At 35.3% G+C, this 21,311-nt stretch overlaps 2 protein-coding genes across 7 annotated transcripts in view; one reads left to right on the forward strand and one right to left on the reverse strand.

The window, feature by feature from the left end:
• DCUN1D2 (defective in cullin neddylation 1 domain containing 2) overlaps window positions 1-6,825 on the reverse strand; it is a 33,132-nt gene extending 26,307 nt beyond the window's left edge. The window contains exon 1 of one of the 3 annotated variants that reach the window (XM_031958755.1): window positions 6,768-6,825. The gene's annotated coding sequence lies outside the window, so the exon portion shown is untranslated. Of the gene's footprint in view, window positions 1-6,445; window positions 6,548-6,767 lie in introns of those variants that run through there. The other 2 variants (XM_023500465.2, XM_012546207.3) reach the window with 2 other exon arrangements.
• Window positions 6,553-21,311, forward strand: part of TMCO3 (transmembrane and coiled-coil domains 3) — a 67,264-nt gene continuing 52,505 nt past the window's right edge. For 2 of the 4 annotated variants that reach the window (XR_004232859.1, XM_023500463.2), the window contains exons 1-2: window positions 6,887-6,975; window positions 19,722-20,237. Coding sequence is in view for 3 of the 4 variants with exons in the window: in XM_023500463.2 (XP_023356231.1) it covers window positions 19,794-20,237 (444 nt within the window). In the remaining variant the exon portion in view is untranslated. Of the gene's footprint in view, window positions 6,642-6,886; window positions 7,053-19,721; window positions 20,238-21,311 lie in introns of those variants that run through there. The other 2 variants (XM_003765709.4, XM_023500462.2) reach the window with 2 other exon arrangements.

Here is a 21,311-nt window from a genome sequence, read left to right on the forward strand (position 1 = left end):
ACGAAATTATCACTTTATTTATACTCTTAAAACGGCCAGAAATACCGTGCGTTCGTTATCTTATTTGTTGTGAATTAATTTTTGGTCATTGCGTTCAGAAACTTTTTACTGGCGCCAAATTAATTTTTGGTCATTGTGTTCAGAAACCTTTTACTGGCGCCAAGTTTTTCATGACTCCCCCTCCCCCCATAGGGTTAACCCACAGTTTTAAGAACCTATGACTTCTCCAGAATCTTGTCATTTTCTTCTTTTAGTTTAGCAGGCTCCTGAAAATTGTATTTTAAATTGCACTTACCTAATTATTATCAATTTAGAGATTTTTTTTTCATGTAGCTGTTTATAATTTCAGTGTTCTACTCTAAAAACTGCTTGTTCAAAACCTGACCATTTATCAATTGGGGAATGGCATTTAGCCTTATAGATTTGCTTCAGTTCCCTACATATCTTAGAAACGAGAAACTTGCTGCAAAATCTTTTCCCTTAGCGTCCAGCTTCTAATTTTAAGTTTTATTGTTTGTAAATAAATAGCTTTTCTGGTACAATACTGAATAGTAATGATGATAATGGATATACTTTAATTGTATTTAATCAAAATTATCCATTTTACCTCATGAAGATCGCCCTCATTTGGTCATGAACTCTTCCCCTATTCATAAATATGATAGGTAATTTCTTTTATGGTCCGCTAATTTGTTTATGGAGTTGTGCTTTATGTCTAACTCATGTAACCATTTTGAGCTTATCTTAGTATACAAAATGAGATGTTGGCCTAAATCTAGTTTTTGCTACTGTTTTCTACTTTTTCCTAACAGTTTGTTCAACAGTAAGTACTTCCCTCCATAACTGCCATCTTTGGGCTTATCCAACACTAGATTATTGTGCATTTACTTCAGTATATTGTATACCTAATCTATTTCACTGATCAATTTAGAACTAAAAATTATCATCCAATATCAAATTCTTTAGATCAGATCATTAAGATGAGGTATTTCCTTGTCATTTCTATCCCGATTTCCAAATCCCTACTTTTTTTCCCCCATTCATTTCCTTAATATTTTTGACCCTTTGTTCCTTCAGATGAGTTTTATTTGTTCTAGGTTTATAGTTTTTTGATCATCTACTTGGTATGGCACTGAATAAATAAATTAATTTAAGGAGTTTCATTTTTATCATACTGATTAGGTCTACCTATGATCTACTTCTCCATTTATTTGGATCTATATTTGTGTAATATGTTTTATAATATTTTTAATGTTTCTGTATTTGTCTTAGCAGATATTTCATAATGTAGTTATTTTAAGTAAAATTTCTCTCTCTTCCTATTGGATTTTGATAGTAATGACGGGGGTGAACCCTGAAACTGTATCCTCTTTAATCTGTTAAAAGAAGGGAGATTCAGGGTCTCAGGCTCTCTCCTGGGAAAAGCATACCTTTCTCAGACAATGCCCTCCCAAGTTAAGTGATTTTATTCATTTGGAAACCTTTCAAGCAGAATTTATTTCTGCCCAAGGAAAGATCCTTAGAAACATAGGTGTTCTGTCCCATTTTGCCACAAGCTTTAGTTTTCACGATTCTATAGCTCCTCATCCTTCTCTAGACATCTCTAGAGATGGAGAGATGATAAAATGCTCCCTGATTAAGGATTTTGTCAAACCCCAAGAATTCCCATTTCCCTAAGAGAATTCTGCTCGAGTCTGGGACTCCATTGACGCAAATCTTTCCCGGAAATTTTTGGGTGTCCTAGCTATAGAATGGATAACAAGAAAAGGCTTTACCTTGTCCAGATTCTCGGGGATTCCTGTTCAGGGAATCAAAATTATGAGGTGCAAACAATGAGGTAGTGGTAGCGAAGAGATGTGAGAATTAGGGTAGGGAATGCCCTCTGGTCAGTGCAGGTCCAATACTAAAGAATTTGCAAACCCTAAAAAGTCTATATAGCAAAAGGGAATTTTACAGTTCACTAAGAAGCCAGTCTGTTAGGAAGATAGTCTTCTTAGTGGCAAAAAGTCCTTCCTATCAGGGAAATAACAAAGGTTAACACTGAGAAGAGAATATCTTCACAGTGGGCAAGAGTCCAGATCGGCAGCTTTGCCAAGAAGGGAGCTTCCTTGGCAAAGCATAATCCTGTTTCAGATTTCTGCAAAGATTTGGGATTCAGAGTTGTCTTTTATTAGCAGTCTGAGGCTCGGGCTTCAATCAATGCCCCAGGCCTAGATTTCCAGTTGAAAAGAGACTCTATATCTTGGAGTTTGGAGCTACTCAATAGGATTATTAGGCCAGATCTCCAACTGAATAAAATCACATCTTGGGAAGGTGTTGTCTGGAAAATGTATGCTTTTCCCAGGGGAAGGCCTGAGCCCCTGAATCTTCTTTTACAAATTAAAGGGGACACAGTTTCAGGGTTCAGCCCCATCAGTAGCATATAGAATATGAATTATTTCTATGGGTATATTTTATATCCTGCAGCTTTGCTGACATTATTGTTTCAGTTACTTTACTCTCTAAGGTTCTAAATAAACAATATATCATCCAAAAAAAGTGAGTTTTGTTTCTTCTTTGCCCTTGCTTATTTTTTTAGTTTTGTTTGTTAATATTGAATTAGAAATGGTGATAATGAATATACTTGTTTCACTCCTGATCTTATTAGAAAGGATTCTAGCTTGTCTCCAGTATAATTAATGCTATCTCTTAATTTTAGATAGCTATTATCTTTTTAAGGAAAGCTGCTTATTTCTAAACTTTCTAGTGTTTTTCAATTGGATTGGGTATTGTATTTTGTTTAAAAATCTATTAAAATGATAATTTAATTTTTAGCATTTTTGTCATAAAATTAATCTTATAGAACCCTTATTTATTTATTTTTTAACATAACAATATTAGAATAAATTTAGTGAAATTTGCTCACAAATCCATCTAATCTTGGTTTGCTTTTTGTTTTTCCCTTTGGGAACTAATTTATGGTATGCTCGACTTTTTTTTTTTCTAAAATAGGCCTACTTAAGGATTCTTTTTTTTTTTTTGTTAATCTGGGCAGTTTATATTTTTGTAAATTTTCTTCCATTTCATTTAGATTGTCGATTTTATTGGCATGTGATTGGGTAAAATACCACCTAATACTTGCCTTTATTTCATCTTCATTGGTTAGGAATTTACCTTTTTCATTTTTGATACTAGTAATTTGGTTTCTTTTTTAAAAAAAATCAAATTAACTAATGAGTTATCTATTTTATTATTTTGTTCTCCAAAAGCCAAGTCCCTGACTTTTTTAATTTAATTTTTTTCCTTATGATTTTGTTAATCTTTCCTTTGAATTTTCAGGCTTTCTATCTTTGTTTTTAAATTGCTGGTTTTCTAATTTCTTAGTTGCATTCCCAAACTGTCGATTTGTTCTATTTTTTTTTTTTAAATATGAATTTAGAGATATAAAATTTTCTCCAAGTACTGTTTTGGCTACATTTCACAAATTTTGGTATGCTATCTCATTATTGCCATTATCTTTAATAAAATTATTGTTTCTATGATTTTTTTCCCCCTTGAGCCACATGATCTTTAGGAATATTTGGTTACAATTAATTTTAATCTTATCTGTCAAACATCCTGTATTACTGTAAATTTTTGTTGATTTATGGTCAGTATAAGATGAATTTACTTTTTCTGCATCTATTTATGAGTTTTTATGTCCTAATGGTCAGTTTATGTGAAGGTACTATACACAGCTAACAATAAGTATACTCCTTTCTATTCCCATTCAATATTCTCAGAGATCTATCATATCTAACTTTTATAAAATTCTACTACAATTCTAAGTAATTTCATTTTATGGTTAGATTTATCTAGGAAATATCTAGGAAAGATAAATTGAAATACTCTTAATAGTTTTTCTATCATGTTCCTTTAATTGAATGCTATGACAAATATGGAAATATGTTTAGAAGAAATGTACATATTTAAACTTCTATCAGATTGTTTGCTGTCTTGAGGAGGGGGGATGAGAGAGGAGAGAGAGAGAAATTTAGAACATAAGGTTTTGCAAAGGTGAATAATGAAAATTATCTTTGCATATATTTGGAAAAAATAAGATTTTTTTAAAAAAAGAAATTAAATGCTACACCACTGGGTTCATATATTTAATACTGACATTGATTCACTGTCTTTGGTGCTATTTTTAGTTTCTATTTTTTAATTAGGTCTATTTTTGCTTTTGATTTGTCTAAAAATATGATTTCTCTTTTTAACTTCAGATAAAAATAATACATTCTGTTCCAGCTCCTTATTTTAACTCTTATGTGTATCTTTCTGTTTCAGGGCTTCTTAAAATTTTCCACTTGTGATTCATTTTTGCCCAAGAAATTTTTATGTGACCCCAGGTACCTGGGTATATAAAATAAGATTTTTACTGATAATGAGTCATAAATTTATTTTTTAAAAATTATTTAAATTTAAAACAATTTTACCATTTATTAAAAATGAAAGCAAATTTATATACTGAGATGGATGTGCTTGTTTATTTTTACATAAATAATTAAACTGGCGTAATATTTGATACTTTTTCTGTAGTGAAATTTTTCATGACCGCCATAATTCAGTTACATGACCCCATATAGATTTGCTACTCACAGTTTAAGAAGCTTTATTGTATTTCAAATGTGTTTCTTGTTGTAAACATATTGCCGGATTCTTATTTCTAATACAATCTGCTATCCTCTTTTTTAACAGCGAGTTTATCCCATTCCCAGTGATTGCTAACTCCATTATTTCCTTCTATCCTATAATACTCTTCCTCTTCTTTTTTAAATCTTTATCATCCTAAAGAGTCTGTTTTGTTTCTTACTATAGCTTTCTTCTTACTCCTTCTCTTTCCATTACTTTTTTCCTTTCTATTTCCTTTTCAGGCAAGATGTTTTTCTACATTCAAATTGTCTATGTGTATTCTTAGCTCTTGGTTCCAGTATCTCCTACTCTGCTCAAACTGCCCCCTTTGTTATATATTCCATTTATGTGAAAAAACGTTCCCTATTCTTTCTCTTACTTCCCCTTTTCCCGCTCTCAGTGCATCCTCTTTCCTTTTCTTGAATTCTTTTTTTGATTATCTAAACAAAATTATATCCAGGACCACTGTCTCATTGGAGTCCCTTTAAGATACCTGGTTGATGACAAAGTTCCCAAATGGGAATGTAAACTTTCTAATCTTTTAAAATCTCATTTATTTTTTGCTCATTTACCTTTTTATGCTTCTTTTGACTCTTATGTCAGATTTTTTTACTCAGTTCCAGTGTTTTCATCAAGTATGCTTAGAATTCTGTTTCATTAAAGATCCATTTTTTTTCTCTTGTAGGATTATATATACTGTTTTGATGGATAGATTATCCTTGATTGTAAATTCTCTGCTTTTTAGAATTTCATTTTCTAGTTTCTCTGATTCTTTATAGTAATGGCCGCTTAATGGTATATGATCCTGACTATGGATCCTCAATATTTGAATTCTTTCTTTATGGTTTCTTGTGGTATTTTTTCCTTTATCTGGAAGCTCTCCATCTTATTTGTAATATTTCTGTAAGTTCTCATTGTGGAGTTGTTTTCCAGAAATTCCCAAAGACTTGTTCAGTTTCTGATTCTAAGGTTTCTGGGCAGTTTTATGATTTATTGAAATATATGTAGACTCTTTTTTTTGTTCATGCGTTTCAAGTAGCCTAATATTTCTTAAATTATGTTTCTTCAATCTGTTTTCCAGGTCAGTTTTTCCTAGGAAATAGTTCACCTTTTCTTTTCCCTCCAAAGCTTTACTATGGGGTTCTTTTTTTGTTTACCAATTCTAGACTGCTCCTAGAGTTTAGACTGCTTCACAATTGGGAGGGTTCAGGGCAGACGGCAGAGAGGTAGGTGTAGCCTAAATTTCAACTCTTTTACCTAACTGCTACTTTCCAAGCTTGGTGTCCCCAAAAGGTGACTTGGGAAGACAGGTCTGTAGATTCACTACCCTCCTCACCGAGCTCTGCAAGTCCCAGACCTAGGTTTGGGGCATATTGATTGGCTTGAGTCAGATCTAAAGTTTCAGTAGTCTGCCTAAGGACCCTCAGTGTTAGCCCACGGGCAGGTTCTGTAAGTTCGGAGCCACAGATCTGCTCCCTCCCTCTCCTACCCGCTTGGGTCACGAATCCTCTTCTAAGTGATTTCTGATAGGCTTGGCCAATGGCCTAAAGACTAGACGTAGTTACTGCTCTGCTTCTGGGCTCAACAGCTCCGCTTTGGAACTTGTTCCTTGCTTGGAACATAAATGGCTGGTAATGCTCCTTCCTACACCAGCACTCAGTGGTTTAGAAATCCCTGGGCTTTTTTTTTCCACCCAGGTACCCAGTATCTTCCCATCCCTGGTACTGGAATTCTCCCCACAGGTCCGCCTATCTGCCGGTCACCTCCACCCCACCCCGGCTGGAAAATGACTCACTGTGTGTGACCTTTCCCTGGCGTTCCCCCGACAAAATTCACGCCGGTTTACTTTCCCAAAGGTTGCGGAGAAGGGTAGTGGTCAGCCGGCCTCCTTAGCTTCCTCTTACTCCCGCCATGTTGACTCCGCCTCTCCAGCGTCCACTCCTAAAGGGGAGGAGTCAGCAGAAGCGGACCCCCTCTTTCCTCTCCTAGAGGTACCCCTTTTCACTCTCCCCCACTCTCCCGGCTCGTGCCTAGGTTCTGTTTCCGTTGGGGAAGAGGGGCGGGGAGTCACGGCGGCAGCGCCCCGGTCCCTGCCCGCCCTTGCAGACCTGCCTCACCTGGTAGAGAGATGCTGGAGAGGAGAGCGGCTGGTCCTCGGGCTCCCGCGACTCCCTCTTCGCGTCCCCCCTCCCCCCCGGCCCTGTCCCGGGGCTGCGGCTCTGTCCCGCCCCTCCCGCCCTGGCCGCGGGGCGAGGTCCGGGAGTTCTGACCGCCGCGCCGAAGCCGGGGGCGCAGCTGGGGAAGGAGCGGGCCCCGCCCGAGGAGGTGAGGACGGTTCTCTGACTCGGCCCGGCGGGGCTGCCGGCGCGCCTTCCTTCGGCCCCGGACTTGGGCCTCCGCGGGTACGGCCTGGGCCTCCTTCCTTCCCGGGACCCGGGGAAGCCCCGGGGCTGGGGCTGAGTGGTGGGAGAATGTGGGGCTGGACACTACGCGCCTTTTCTTCCTTGGGTTCAAAACGGGTTCTTAAGTTAGAGTCCGAGGACAGATTTCAGGGGGTCCATGGACTCGGAGGGTGGGGTGGCGATTGTGGTCGAGACAAAGTAAACATTATTTAGTATAGATAATTGGTTTCCTTTCTAATTCCGGGTACTTATTTTGTGCGTTTAAAACTTCCTTCCACTGGACTTGGACAAGGGCCTCTGGAACCCTGAACCCCCAAATGTTAAGATCCCTGGTTTAAGCGGTCTTTGAAAAGCCTTAATTTCGCCAGCACCTCTAGCACCCAGTCAGTCCTTCCTGATGTTTACAGTCTCAGGGCACCGATTAGGGAAGGCTACCGAAGCGCTGGCTTGTAGGAGGGTTGTCGATGTTTTTCCTCAAATGGTGACACGTAACCACCCGAGGGCTTACCCAGGTGAATGATGCAGTCGGCCAGGAGCTTAGAGACGCTTCCTTAGCCCCAGCTCCAGCCTCCAGAGGCTGCTGAGACCCAGGCAGGGGTTTGACTGTTCATCAAGGTAAGATTGTCCATCTCCTGGAACACTTATTGAAGCTAGAACAGTATTGGACAGATGAGGGAACAGACTAGAGAAGTTAAATGATTTGCTTCAGATCTCAAAATTAGCTCAATCCCAGGGCTCCTGGATGCTAGTTCTATGCTCATCATCAATCAGTCTTACTCGTTGATAATTATCTTTTTTATTAGTCCTCATTTGGACTGTTCTTGCCAAAAAGCCTGTGCTTTTTTTTTTAAGCTTGATTATTAGTGATTAACAAGTACCATACTGAATTTTTCGTCAAAAAATTTGAGTTGATCTGATTATATCTATTATATCTGATTTTCAAAAGCCATCCGTTTGATTTTTTTAAAAATGAACTTCTATTGATATCTTTTATTTTTAAGTCACTTAAATTTCCCTTGTATGCCTATCCTTCCTCTTCTGAAGTGATTCCATATAGCAGAATTGTTTTTTTTAAAAAAAGAAAACTAGGAAGAATGACCTTTGACCTCTTTAAAGGAGTAGGAAGAATTGCTCTCTCATCTCTTACCCATTTGATTCCTTGGACAGTTTTCTTTTTTTGTTGTTGTTGAACTGATATGTGAGAAAAAAAAAACCATAAAATTATTCAACTTTATTCCAACAGATAAATTTTAAGAGTGACTAATCACTATTATAAATAATTGTACATTTTTTTAGCTAGAATTAGATCATTTTCTTAAGTTTTTAATATGCATGTTCATATATTACTTTTTCAGCCTGCTTTTGTTTACATTGCCAGTGACCTCTTGAAAAAAGGAGATTTTTCTGTATAATCAATTCTTGATTATCTACAACAAGAATTTAATCCAAATTTAATCTCTAATTTACAAGCCTAGTCAGGTAATTTCCCTATTTCAGAATCTTCAGTAATATTCTATTACCTACTGAATAAAATATAAACTCTACTTCAGCCCTCAAAGTCCTGCATGATGTGTCTATCCCAGCTAGATAGGCAGCTAGGTAACACAGTAGAGTGCACATTGCACATTCATTTAAATGGAATGTTCAGTTATTTCCTTATTTTGTCTTTTTCTGATGTCCATGTATTTGTATATGCCATTCTTTTTTTCTGTCTGTCAGCTTGTTGCAATCTCTGCTGATAACTTTTTCTGTAAAGCCTTCTGAGCCCCCAGCTAAATAACTTCTTTTTAATCTTTCATGCTTTGCTAGTTGACCCTTCTAGACACTGACCCTGGATTCAGAAGACCTGAGTTCAAATCCCAGTTCAGATGTGGATCACTTTTGTGACCTTGCATAAGTCATTGAAGTCTATGGAGCCCTAGTTTCCATATATGTAAAATATAGATGATTGCTTTTTGCCTTATAGGGTTGTTGTGAAGTTCAAATGACACATTCTGTGTAAAATGCTTTATAAGTCTATCCCCATCTCTATCTTTAACCTTACCCTATGCTAGTCCCTCACTCTATCTCTGTTCATATGGATAGATTAGATTAGAGATGACTTCTAAAGAGAGAATGAAACTAGTGACTTTGCCCAGCTCTCCCTCTTGTAAGTCCAATTCACTTGCAAATTATGGTATCATCTTCCCTACATCTTGGTTCTCCTTGAGAGTGCCCCACTGGGGACCCAAGTGGCAATTCCATTTGGGTAATGCAACCCCTCTCTCCCTCTCTTCCCTTCTTTTCTTTTTTCCTTGCTCTCCTTCTACCTCCTACCTTATGCACAAAAGGTATCATTTATTGTATCCTTACCTGCAGGTGCTTCACCCAATGAAATGTAAATTTTAAACAGTAAAGCCTCAAAAGATATCCCCTGGGGTTTAGTGACTAGATTTTTATTTTTATTTTTTTTAAGAACCATGCTTTAAACCCAAATCACTCTGGCTCTCATTATTTGGCCAAAATTGGTGCCAATACAAGTCTTACTTAGTCAATGTTTGAGTCCTGATGGCTCGGAGTTGGTGGAAATAGCAATTGTTTCTGGTTTTGCCAGAAATCATAAGGGTCTTTCCCTCCCAGAGTGATTTTTTTAAATTATGTAAAAGAGGTCATTTTTTGCCTCACCTCTTACCTAGTCTTAATCATTGAATGGATGTTGCCTCAGTCAAACTGAGATCTGGAAAAAAACCTTAGTTTAAAAAGGCCAAGGTCTCTCACTGTATCCAGGGCCATCTCCAGTCATCCTGATCTATCTTTGTCATTGGATCTAGGTGGTTTTAGAGGAGAAAGTAAAGTTGGTAACTTTTCACAACCCTTCCTCACTTCAACTCAATTCACTGATGTCATGGGTTTTTTGAGGGATGAAAGACAACAAATTTTAAGGCACTATAAAAGTAATAGATGTTATTTTTATTAATCTTCCTGGGTCTCAGTTTCCTTATCTATAAAATGAGGAAGGTGAGTGGAATTGGACTAGATGGTTTCTTTCAGCTCCTGATTTATGTTTAGATGGAGGTATTCATGGTTTTAAAATAATGCTTCCTTTCACTTTTGCCCATTTATTGAACATTACCCAGTTTTTTTCCAATCCAATGAATATTAAGCATCTATTCAATACAGTGACAGTGTGGTATAGTAGGATAAATATATTAGTTGCCCAAAACCCAGGAAAACCTGTAATTTGTTGACTGGCATTAGACAAGAGAGTTTGTTCCCTATAACTCGTGAAATCCTACGTCTCTTCTTTATCCTTATTGTATATTAAACGCCTTGCTACATATTGGGGCTTTTTTTTTTATCTTTTGAACTAGATCTTTGATTTCATTGATGTCTTTTCTTAGTGAGGGAATTGTCTCCACCAATTCAGATCAGCATCATGAATGTGAATTGGATTTAAATGAAGGAGGGCTGTACGAGGTTACCTGCCTCATTTTCTTCTCTAGAGCTATCTGGCATATGAAAATATGTTTTAAATCACTATCGAATAGAGAAATGCAAATTAATATAACCCTGAGGTACTACTTCATATCTCCCAGATTGGCTAAGATGACAGGAAAAAATAATGATAAATGTTGGAGGGGATAAGGAGATGGCCTGGATAAAGTGGGAGACCTTGAGTTTTATCCAAACTGGGACCTCTTGGGTCTTGGTGTGGACCCTATTGTTGGCCAATCCCTGAGAGTCAGTGATTTGGGTTTAAGACTTGGTGCTTAGTTAGTAAATTCCAAGATATCTTGGGAGGATTCAGTCATCCCCCAAAAACTGTTTTAAGAGCATCTGTACCTAAAAGATATGATACTTTATGTGGGCATTAAGAAAGGGAAAGGAGGGAACAAGGGAAAGAATTTCCCAACTGACCAGTTCCAATGGGACAGCTCTTATTTACGTTTTGGAGAGGGAAATGGCAAACTACTCCAGTATCTTTGCCAAGAAAATCCCTAATGAGTGCACAGAGTTGGACTGACTGAATTATTTATGACTGAAATAATAGCAACAACAAAGTGCTAGGGATACAAAGACAAACATGAAAAGAGGTCTTATTCAAAGGAGTTGACATTCTGCTAGTGGTATAAAACGTGAATATATAAGTATGCATGATTATTTGAAGATAGAAGAGAGTCATTTCTAAAATACATAGGGAATTGACTCAAATTTTAAGAATATAAGCCATTCCCCAGTTGATAAATGGTTAAAGGATATGAACAGACAATTGTCAAATAAAGAAATTAAAGCCATTTCTAGTGAAATGAAAGCATGTGCTAAATCATTACTATTGATTGGAGAAATGCAAATTAAGACAACTCTGAGATACCACCTCACACCTCTAAAATTAACTAAGATGACAGAAAAAGATAAGTATTGTAGGAGATGTGAAAATGGTACACTAATGCATTATTATTGGAGCTGTGAAATAATCCAACCAATCTGGAGAGCAATTTGTAACTATGCCCAAAGGGCTATAAAACTCCATATCCTTTGATCCAGCAGTGTTTCTACTGGATCTATATTCCAAAGAGATTATAAAGAGGGAAAGGGACCTACATGTGCAAAAATGTTTGTAGCAGTCATTTTTGTAGTGGCAAGGAACTGGAAATGAAGTAGATTTTCCTCAACTGGAGAATGGCTAAATAAGTTATGGTATATGAATGTAATAGAATGTTAATTGTTCTATAAGAAATGATGATTTCAGAAAGGCCTGGAGAGACTTACATGAACTGATGCTAAGTGAAGTGAGCAAGAACCAAGAGAACATTGTACACAGAAACAGGATTATGTGATGATCAAATGTAATGGATTTGACTCTTCTCAACAATGAGGTGATTCAAGGCAATTCCAGTAGACTTGTGAGGGAAAGTGCCATCCACATGCAGAGAGAGAACTATGGAAATTGAATGTGGATCAAAACAATATTTTCACCTTTTTTTGTTATTTGTTTGCTTGGTTTTTTTTTTTTTTTTCTTTCTCATGGTTTTTTCCCCTTTTGATCTGATTTTTCTTGCACAGCAGAAAGAATATGGAAAGAAGAATTGTACCAATTTAACCTATATTGGATTGCTTGCTGCCTGGGGAAGGGGAGGGGAGAGGGTGGAGGAAACAGAGGGAGAAAAATTTGGAACAAAAGATTTTGAAAGGAGAATGTTGAAAACTGTCTTTGCATGTATTTGGAAAAATAAAATACTATTGGGAGGGGGAAGAAAAAAGATAAGAGTGTACTGGGGACACCAGGAAAGGTTTCCTATAAGATCTTTGCCTTGATCTCTCAGAAAGGTTTGACTCTTATCTGAGGGATTAACCTAATTTGTTAACCCCAGTGATTACCATAAAGATGAAACTATATTATAATACTGACAGTGCCTTTCTTTGGAATACTAAATCCATTTGAAATAAACTTTTTGTTTTCTGATTAGTATAGAACCACTATTGGAAGAATTTTCATAAACTTAGCAAGCTTTTGTTAGTTTTTAAAAAAAAAAACATTTTAAAAAGCTTATTAATGTAACCATTTCATTAGAATTTTTCACATAATATGCCAATATCTATATGCAATTTTGAAGTCTAAGCTGATTATTTTTAATCATTTTAAACCTTAATTTTTCTATGGGACTATTTTTTGGTAGTTTAAGAATTTTTTTTGCTGATTGATTTTACTAAAAGAACCTTTGTTATACTTCAGTTTCAAAAGCTGAAAATAGACATATTAATGATCTCTATAGGATTTGCTGGTAGCTCAGGCTAAAAGAGTACTTTGCACGTTTTTCTTTTCATAATTCTGTAGACAGATAAGAGCTACAACAATTAGCCTAAATTACAAAAATGCACTAAAACTACAATTGCATTTTGTACAAATCTTTTAGTTTACAAGGATATATGGAAATGCTTTTTTTTTTTTTTTTAATTGCACAAGAGGAAACCATAGCTTTATTTACTTTAATAAATCTCCAGCTCTCTTTTTAGGGTGTGCCTTACGTTGTATGGAAAAATTTTGTGGGTGTAGCCTCCAAGTATGTTTTCAGCTTTAAGTTGGTTGACTTTGGACTGTATCAAGGAAAAAGTTTGCCAATATTATAGCAAGGATTTAGTAACATTTACATAGCACACTTTATTTTTTATTTATAGTAAGTCTCTGAGAGAGTCCAGCATTGTCTTGATTTTACTAATAAACTGAAACTAATATTGAGCAATTTTTCCATAGAAACTGCTACAGCTAATTTACATGATAAAAATACTATGAAGTAAAAGGGCATTTCAGAATCTATTATTGAAATTATTGAGAAAGATTTAAAATTTCATAGCTATGTAATAAAAATCTTGAACCCAGATCTTGCTCTTTTGTCTCATTATGATTTAGAGGTATTCTATCTGGATCAGCTCAACACAAGTGACTGGTAGGCATACAAGGTTTTTGAGAAGTTTTAAAGCAAAGATTTTAGAGGTTGTTCCATGAGAAGTTGGACTAAGACAATACTGAAATCCATTCCACCTCCAATATTTTGTAGTTCTGAGCATCAGCAAGGTGATTGGATTGTATTTGAATAATTTAGGTAGTTCCTGATAGATTCCTTAACAGAATTCTAGCTGGTGATGATAGGTTTGGTGAGGTGAAGGAGCCACGGCAAATCAAGAATACTGTCTACTAAGGCATGGAGGGATTGCACCCACACCTACAAAATGTTTGTTATAAGAATTTTTGAAAAATTCCTTTTTAAGCTCACCACTATTGGAGGCTGACAACCCAACTGTCTTCTCATCCTTTCTTGACTTCTTGACTTTCTTGACTATCTTTTTCCATAAATTCTGCATAGATTATGTTCTCAGCATGCTGGCACTCTAAAATATGTCTTTGGATATGTCTTGGATATCTGGGCAGCCATGTGGAGGATGGATTGCAGTGGGGAGGAATTTGAGGCAAAGAGACCAGTTACAAGAGACATTTTAGAAGTAGAAACTTTGCCTGAATATTAATATGAGGGGTGGATGACAACCCAAGTTGTTCCTGGGAGGATAGTGACACCTTTAACAGTAATGAAGACATTTTGGAAGAAGGGAAGATATGTGGAGAAAAAATAATGAGTTCTGATTTGGACATGTTGGGTTTGAAGTGTTATAAGCACATACATGTCAGAGTTTCCAAATTGGTGATAGGAGACTGGGTTTTAGGAAACAGACTTGGACTGGATACATAGATTTGGAAATTATTTGTTCAGGGATAATAATTGAGCCCATGGGATCTGATGAGATCACCAGGTAGAGATAATCTAGTGCAGGAGTTTTTATCCTTTTTTGTATAATGGGTTCTTTTAGCAGTCTGGTGAAGCCGTTGATCCCTTCTCAGAATAATATTTATAAAAATTAAAATTAAAAAATATCAAAATTATATTGAAATAATACACTTGTAAAAATATTAAAAAGAAAAACAAATTTATGGCCACAGATTAAGAACCCTTCACCTAAAGGGAAAAGAGTAGAGGGTCTAGGGTTACAGAACCTTGGAAAATATCCAAAATTTGTGACTTAGATGAAGATCCAACAAAAGAGTTTTAAGAAAGATGGCATGGATAGACAGGAGAACCAGGAGAGACTTGCGTAACAAGCTTAGGGAAGAAAAGGATAAAGTAATCAAAAGTGTCAGATATTGCAGAGATCAAGAAATATTGAGAAACTTTGGCATTTAAGAGATCTTTGGAGCACAACCAAAAAGATGGAGAAATAGATATATTCTCTGATCCTTAGAACCACTTAATGAAAATAATAATGACTAATTAATAATAATAATAGCTAACATTTATATAGTACTTATTATGTGCCAGGCACTATGCTAAGCACTTAACAAATATATTATTTCTTTTGACCCTCACAGCAATCTGAAAGTCAGATTCTATTATTATTCTCATTTTATAGATGAGAAAACTGAGGCAAATAGATTAAATAAGTGATTTGCCCAGGACCAATTTATACTGAAGGCCTCCAATCTCCAAGTCATTGCTCTATCCACTGTACCACTCTTGCCTCAAATCTTTATCAAATAAGAAACATGCAGAATAGGTAAAATAATTGCAACTGTCTTCAATTATTGTAGAGTTTTGCTTCTAAGACTCCAAGAAATGCAGACAAAGCTAATCCTAGGCCTTATTTTGATTACTAGGTAGCCCCTCTAGACTGAACAGAGGCTTGTGTTGAATGAGTGACCACATCATCAGCAGCATAAAATGCATTAAAAATATTAACCAATTCAGAGAGTACAAACAAAAAAGATGCAGACTTAGAGATCTAATAGTGAAATCCTAGATGCAGTTAAAAACATTGAGAGGAAAATGATATCCCCCCAAACATAAGTTAACAAAATAGAGCATTTTTTCCAAAAAAAATATTCAAAATAAATTCAAGAAGAAATGTTGAAAGTTAAAGGAGAAATAAATTAATTGGAAATTTTAAAAAATAATAAACCAATAAAAACAAAGTTATATGAGACAAAATTTTTTACTTTTAGGTAATGATTTAGTGTTCCCAAACTGCTCTGAATTTGTTACATTCATAAATTTTCTTGTCATAGTAATATTCCATCATATTCATTTACCACAATTTTTATTTAGGCATTCCCCAGATGAAAGGCATTTAACTTGCAGTTGAAGAGTTGAGACTGAGAAGCTAATAACTCGCCCAAGGTCAAACGTGTAGAAAGGATCAGAACTGAGACTCAGAGCAAGGTTATCTGACTCCAAATCTGACATAATTTACCAGGTCATTCCCCAGATTTCAAAGAATATTTGTTCTTATAGTAGATATAGTGTTTATTTTTTTTTTTTTTGTTTTGTTTTGTTTTTTTTTTAATTTTTTTTTATTTTTATTTATTTATTTTTTTTATTTAATAGCCTTTAATTTACAGGATATATACATGGGTAACTTTACAGCATTAACAATTGCCAAACCTCTTGTTCCAATTTTTCATCTCTTACCCCCCCCCCCACCCCCTCCCCTAAATGGCAGGATGACCAGTAGATGTTAAATATATTAAAATATAACTTAGATACACAATAAGTATACATGACCACAACATTATTTTGCTGTACAAAAAGAATCAGACTCTGAATTATTGTACAATTAGCTTGTGAAGGAAATCAAAGATGCAGGTGTGCATAAATATAGGGACTGGGAATTCAATGTAATGGTTTTTAGTCATCTCCCAGAGTTCTTTTTCTGGGTATAGCTAGTTCAGTTCATTACTGCTCCATTAGAAATGATTTGGTTGATCTCGTTGCTGAGGATGGCCTGATCCATCAGAACTGGTCATCATCTAGTATTGTTGTTGAAGTATATAATGATCTCCTGGTCCTGCTCATTTCACTTAGCATCAGTTCGTGTAAGTCTCTCCAGGCCTTTCTGAAATCATCCTGTTGGTCATTTCTTACAGAACAGTAATATTCCATAATTTTCATATACCACAATTTATTCAGCCATTCTCCAACTGATGGACATCCATTCAGTTTCCAGTTTCTAGCCACTACAAAAAGGGCTGCCACAAACATTCGTGCACATACAGGTCCCTTTCCCTTCTTTATAATCTCTTTGGGATATAATCCCAGTAGTAACACTGCTGGATCAAAGGGTATGCACAGTTTGATAACTTTTTGCATAGTTCCAAACTACTCTCCAAAATGGTTGGATTCGTTCACAACTCCACCAACAATGAATCAATGTCCCAGTTTTCCCACATCCCCTCCAACAATCATCATTATTTTTTCCTGTCAGATATAGTGTTTAAATAGATAACATAAATACATGATAATTTGAAAAGGGAATGAGTAATACCCACAGAGATAGCAAAGTCTTCCTTAAGTGGAAGTGAGAGGTGAACCTTGAAAGAAACAATCTAAAGGATAGAGTTAAGGTCGGGGAGGGGCTAGGAGAGGAAAGGAAGGGTTAAAAGTGATATGAGTCTGCTGGTGGTGATAGTGATGGTGATGGTGGTTCCTCCTCTATTCTTGGAGAGGACTAAAGACATCTGCATGGTGTTGTTTTGACTTGCAAGTGAATTGTATTTAAGTGAGGCAAGGCCCTGCAAAGTTATCAGCCTTACTCTATCCCAGAGTCAACATAGTCCAGTTACAAGACATAGGTCAGGATGACTAGCAATAGCTCATGATGTAGTAGGAGACCTTGGCCTCTAAGGTTTGAGGTTTTTGAGGTTTTTCCTAGGTCTCAGTTTATCTTATCTTATTCATTCAGTGGTTAAAAGCTAAGTAAGAGTTGATGCAAAAGATAACCTAGTTTAACCTAGTTTGACTTCCCAAAAAAAGCAGTCTGAAAGGGGGAAGTTTCTAGCCAGAACATAAACAAATGCTATTTATTCTCTGAGCCATCAAAACCCAAACAATGAGCTGGAGAGGGTTGAGTTTAGACCCATTATTGACCAATTAGTGAAAACCAGAGTGATTTTGGTTTAAAAGCATAGTCTGGTAACCTCATTTGAATCTCAGTGGGCTTTTTCAAAACCTGGTTTACCATAGCTGACTATGGCAGTGTACACCTCAAATCCCAGCTACTCAGTGAGCTAAGAGGGGTGGATCTTTTGAGCTCAAAAGTTATGAGCAATAATAGGCTAAGCCTGGTATCAGTATGGTGTTCTGAGGATTGGGGGTGGAGGGAATGGAGGGTGGGTGGAGGGGGTGGAGAGAATAAATAAGAGAATAGAAAGATTTGAAGCCAGAAGTCTAACTAGGCTATTTTAGCAAGGTAATGTCAGTATGTAAGAATAGAAAGATTTGAGAAATATGGAAATAGAAAGCACAGGTCTTAGCAACTGATAAATTTAAAAGAGAGGGGAAAAGGGCTATGAATGACTGAAATTTCAAACTTGGGTGAGTGGGAAGAAAATGGTGCTATCAACAACAATCAAGAGGGAAGGTCAAAGAGATCTGGTAAATCATGATGTGCCATTGATGATGTTTTTTGCATTTAAGGTCCACTGTATTTACAATTCTAAGTTTCTTGGAGAACTCCAGACCACAAATTGCTATAATGCAATTGTTCCTTGCATTCAGGAATATAGAATAAGCTGAGATTAATAACATGTAGATCTCTCTTGACAAGGGAGCAGGGTAATAATGTCATTATCAGTTCAATATCTCATTTAAGTGTGGGTGATTTTGGAAATAATAGTCGATATTAGAAATTTTTTTCTTTTTTTTTAAAATTTTATTTTATTTAAAAAACAGTAAGTAAAAATAAAAAAGGAATGCAAAACAAAATAAAACAAAACAGAAGAGAACATTGTCATGTGCCCAGCAGAACATCAGGGACGATTCAAAATATATAACAACAAATTACTACTTCAAGAAAGTATATATATATGTGTGTGTATATATATATATATATATGTAGTAGAAGAAATTATAATCATGATTGTCCATCTTTACTTCCTTATAAATTATTCTTTTGTTCTCTGAAGTGCACCTTTTAAATTTTTTACTGTTTTCCCTTCATCCCCTCACCCTCAAGCAAGCTATAGTTAAGACATATTTATTTATACATATATAGATATAAACATACACATACATATCTACACACACCCTGCCCTTCCCCCAATACATACACACATATTTTTCTTTTTTTTTTTTTAATTAAAGCTTTTTATTTTCACTGTATATATATATATATATACACATGGCTAATTTTCAACATTCATCTTATAAAATCTTGCGTTCTAAATGTTTCCCCTTCCTTCCCCCCACCAAGGGGGAAATAGATAGCAAGTAATCCAATATATGTTAAACATGTGCAATTCTTATATACATATTTCTACAAGATTTTAGAAATTGAAGAAAACAAGTATTAGGGTTTTTAACAATAAAAACTGTGGGGATTTTTCCCCTGTAATATGGAAATGATAACCTTTTCTCATCCTATTACCACCAATAAGTTGTTTTAAATAGTAGTTCTTGCTTTGTTAAATTTTCTATTGTAAATTAATAATGAGGTGAACCTTGGAATTTGTTAGAATGTATGTTAATAAAGACCTAGAAATTTATTTTAAATACAAGTGATGTTTTCAAAACTATTTTTATTAAATACCTAACTACAGGTATCCTGATGTAAAGGTATTAACTGGTTCTACATTGTAAAGTGACATTCCGGTATTAGTTTCATGGCAGCAAGATTATAAGTCACCACAGTGTGAAGTGTGTATACAGAATGCTTTTTGTAATTTGGATTCAAAACATGGAATAATAAAGACACAGTATTAATGTATAAGAGTTTGAGGAAATTTTTCATCTTGGAATTCAGAATGATCGTTTACACCTGGTAATAGGTTTTCTTCCTGTATGGCCTAGATTATTACAGACTACTTTTGAAAAGTATGAACATTTAAAAAATAAAAACTTCTTGTAGATATACTGGTTCTTAAAATATTTTGCATCCAGGATATTGGATTAGATTTAGGGATTGCCAGATTTTCTTTTAATTCAACAGATATGATAGGGATTGTAATAGTTCTAAGCAAGTAATTTTATATAGCTAATTTTGTTAGAGAATATTTTTCTGGGTATAGCTTACTAATTTTGATGTACTATTGTCTTCATTCCATGTTAGTGAGTCATTGTGAATTATACATGTATTTATTCTCTTTTTCAGCCCAACATGTGTTAAAATGCATATTTTAAATAACATCCATCTTTGGAATACCCTGTTCTGCAAAATTGGATCATGAAGGTAATGGGAAGAATTTGTCTTTGGATCTTGATTTCGCTGCTTCATTTGATAGTGTATGCTGCAGAACATGAAGATGTAGCAAAACATGCAATAAAGTTGCATCGCGGGAAAGGAGCCGCTATTACTCAGAGAAAACAATGGGTTCTAGACAATTGTAGAAAACTATCTGGTCTTCTTCGACAAAAGAATGTGGTACTTAATAAATTAAAAAATGCAATTAGAGCAGTGGAAAAGAATTCTGGATTGTCAGATGAAGAGAAACTTTTTCAGGTGCATACATTTGAAATTTTCCAAAAGGAATTGAATGAAAGTGAAAATTCAGTCTTTCAAGCTATCCATGGACTCCAAAGAGCCCTTCAAGGAGATTACAAAGATGTTGTAAACATGAAAGAAAGTAGTAGACAGCGACTGGAAGCTTTGAGGGAAGCTGCAATAAAGGTTAGTTCTTTCAAATTTTATTAAGTATTCAAAGAAGATGTTGCTAGGAAGAAATGTAGAGAAGAAAAAAGGAAAATGTTCAAGTTGCTATTATTTCATTACAGGTAAGCCACCAAAAGTTTCTGCTTGGAAATAAAATACCTGACATATAAGAGAATATTTTTCCTTTAATACTTTAATATTCTCACATGTAACATTTTTCCCAGAGTAACAAAATATGCAATATATTTCATGTCATGAAAGACCTTAGTACTAGTAATTCAAGTCACATTACCTATATTCTGGTAATAAAAATTAAAGTAAAAATATATGGGAGAACAAAGTTTCGTTTTCATATACATTTCATACATGCTGTTTACATTACTATATCTTAATATATATTCATTATAGTTTGTTACAATATTATTGTAATTGGCAACATTTTTGTTCATGTTTCTGAAAATTTGCTTAAATTTTCCTTAGTGATTCATCCTTGTAAGAACAGTTTTAGTTACAATCAAGTTCTCATTATGTTTATAGGACATCTTTCTATAATGACTAAATTAGTATAGATATGGATTACAATTTAAAATTTAAACTGATAGTTAATTCTTTAATATTTCAATCCAATATTAAAATTTTTAATTAAGTGCTCAAAATTTATGAGGGAAACCTGTATATAATCCTGAATATTTATTTATGGTAGAAGGCAAGGTCAGGATTGGGGATTTTAGGGTCCCTTTCCATATGATTTTTCACAGATGGGGGTCTGACTGTTCTGTGGTAGAGAAAATCCTATCATAAACCAGGAGCAGTCCACAGAGAAAAGATCTTTTAAGATGTGTACCCTCTAAGAAAGGAGGTTGCAGTTCTTCAAGATGAAGGACTTGTAGGAACTCTGAACAAGAAGATGTAAGCTTTTCTGGGAAGGAAGGACTCTTTCTAGATCAGGGTTGTTGCCCAAAGTGAAAGGCCACCAAGTGTATCAGAAAGATTAGTGACAATTAAGAATGTGGTGTTCTGGAAGCCTCATTTTATCTAAGCAGCACCTGGCTTATTAAAGTTTTCCTCCCTGGCCTAAACAGTGTCTCATCC

This window comes from Sarcophilus harrisii, chromosome 3 (genome assembly GCF_902635505.1).
Source record: "Sarcophilus harrisii chromosome 3, mSarHar1.11, whole genome shotgun sequence".
Taxonomy (NCBI): Eukaryota; Metazoa; Chordata; class Mammalia; order Dasyuromorphia; family Dasyuridae; genus Sarcophilus; species Sarcophilus harrisii.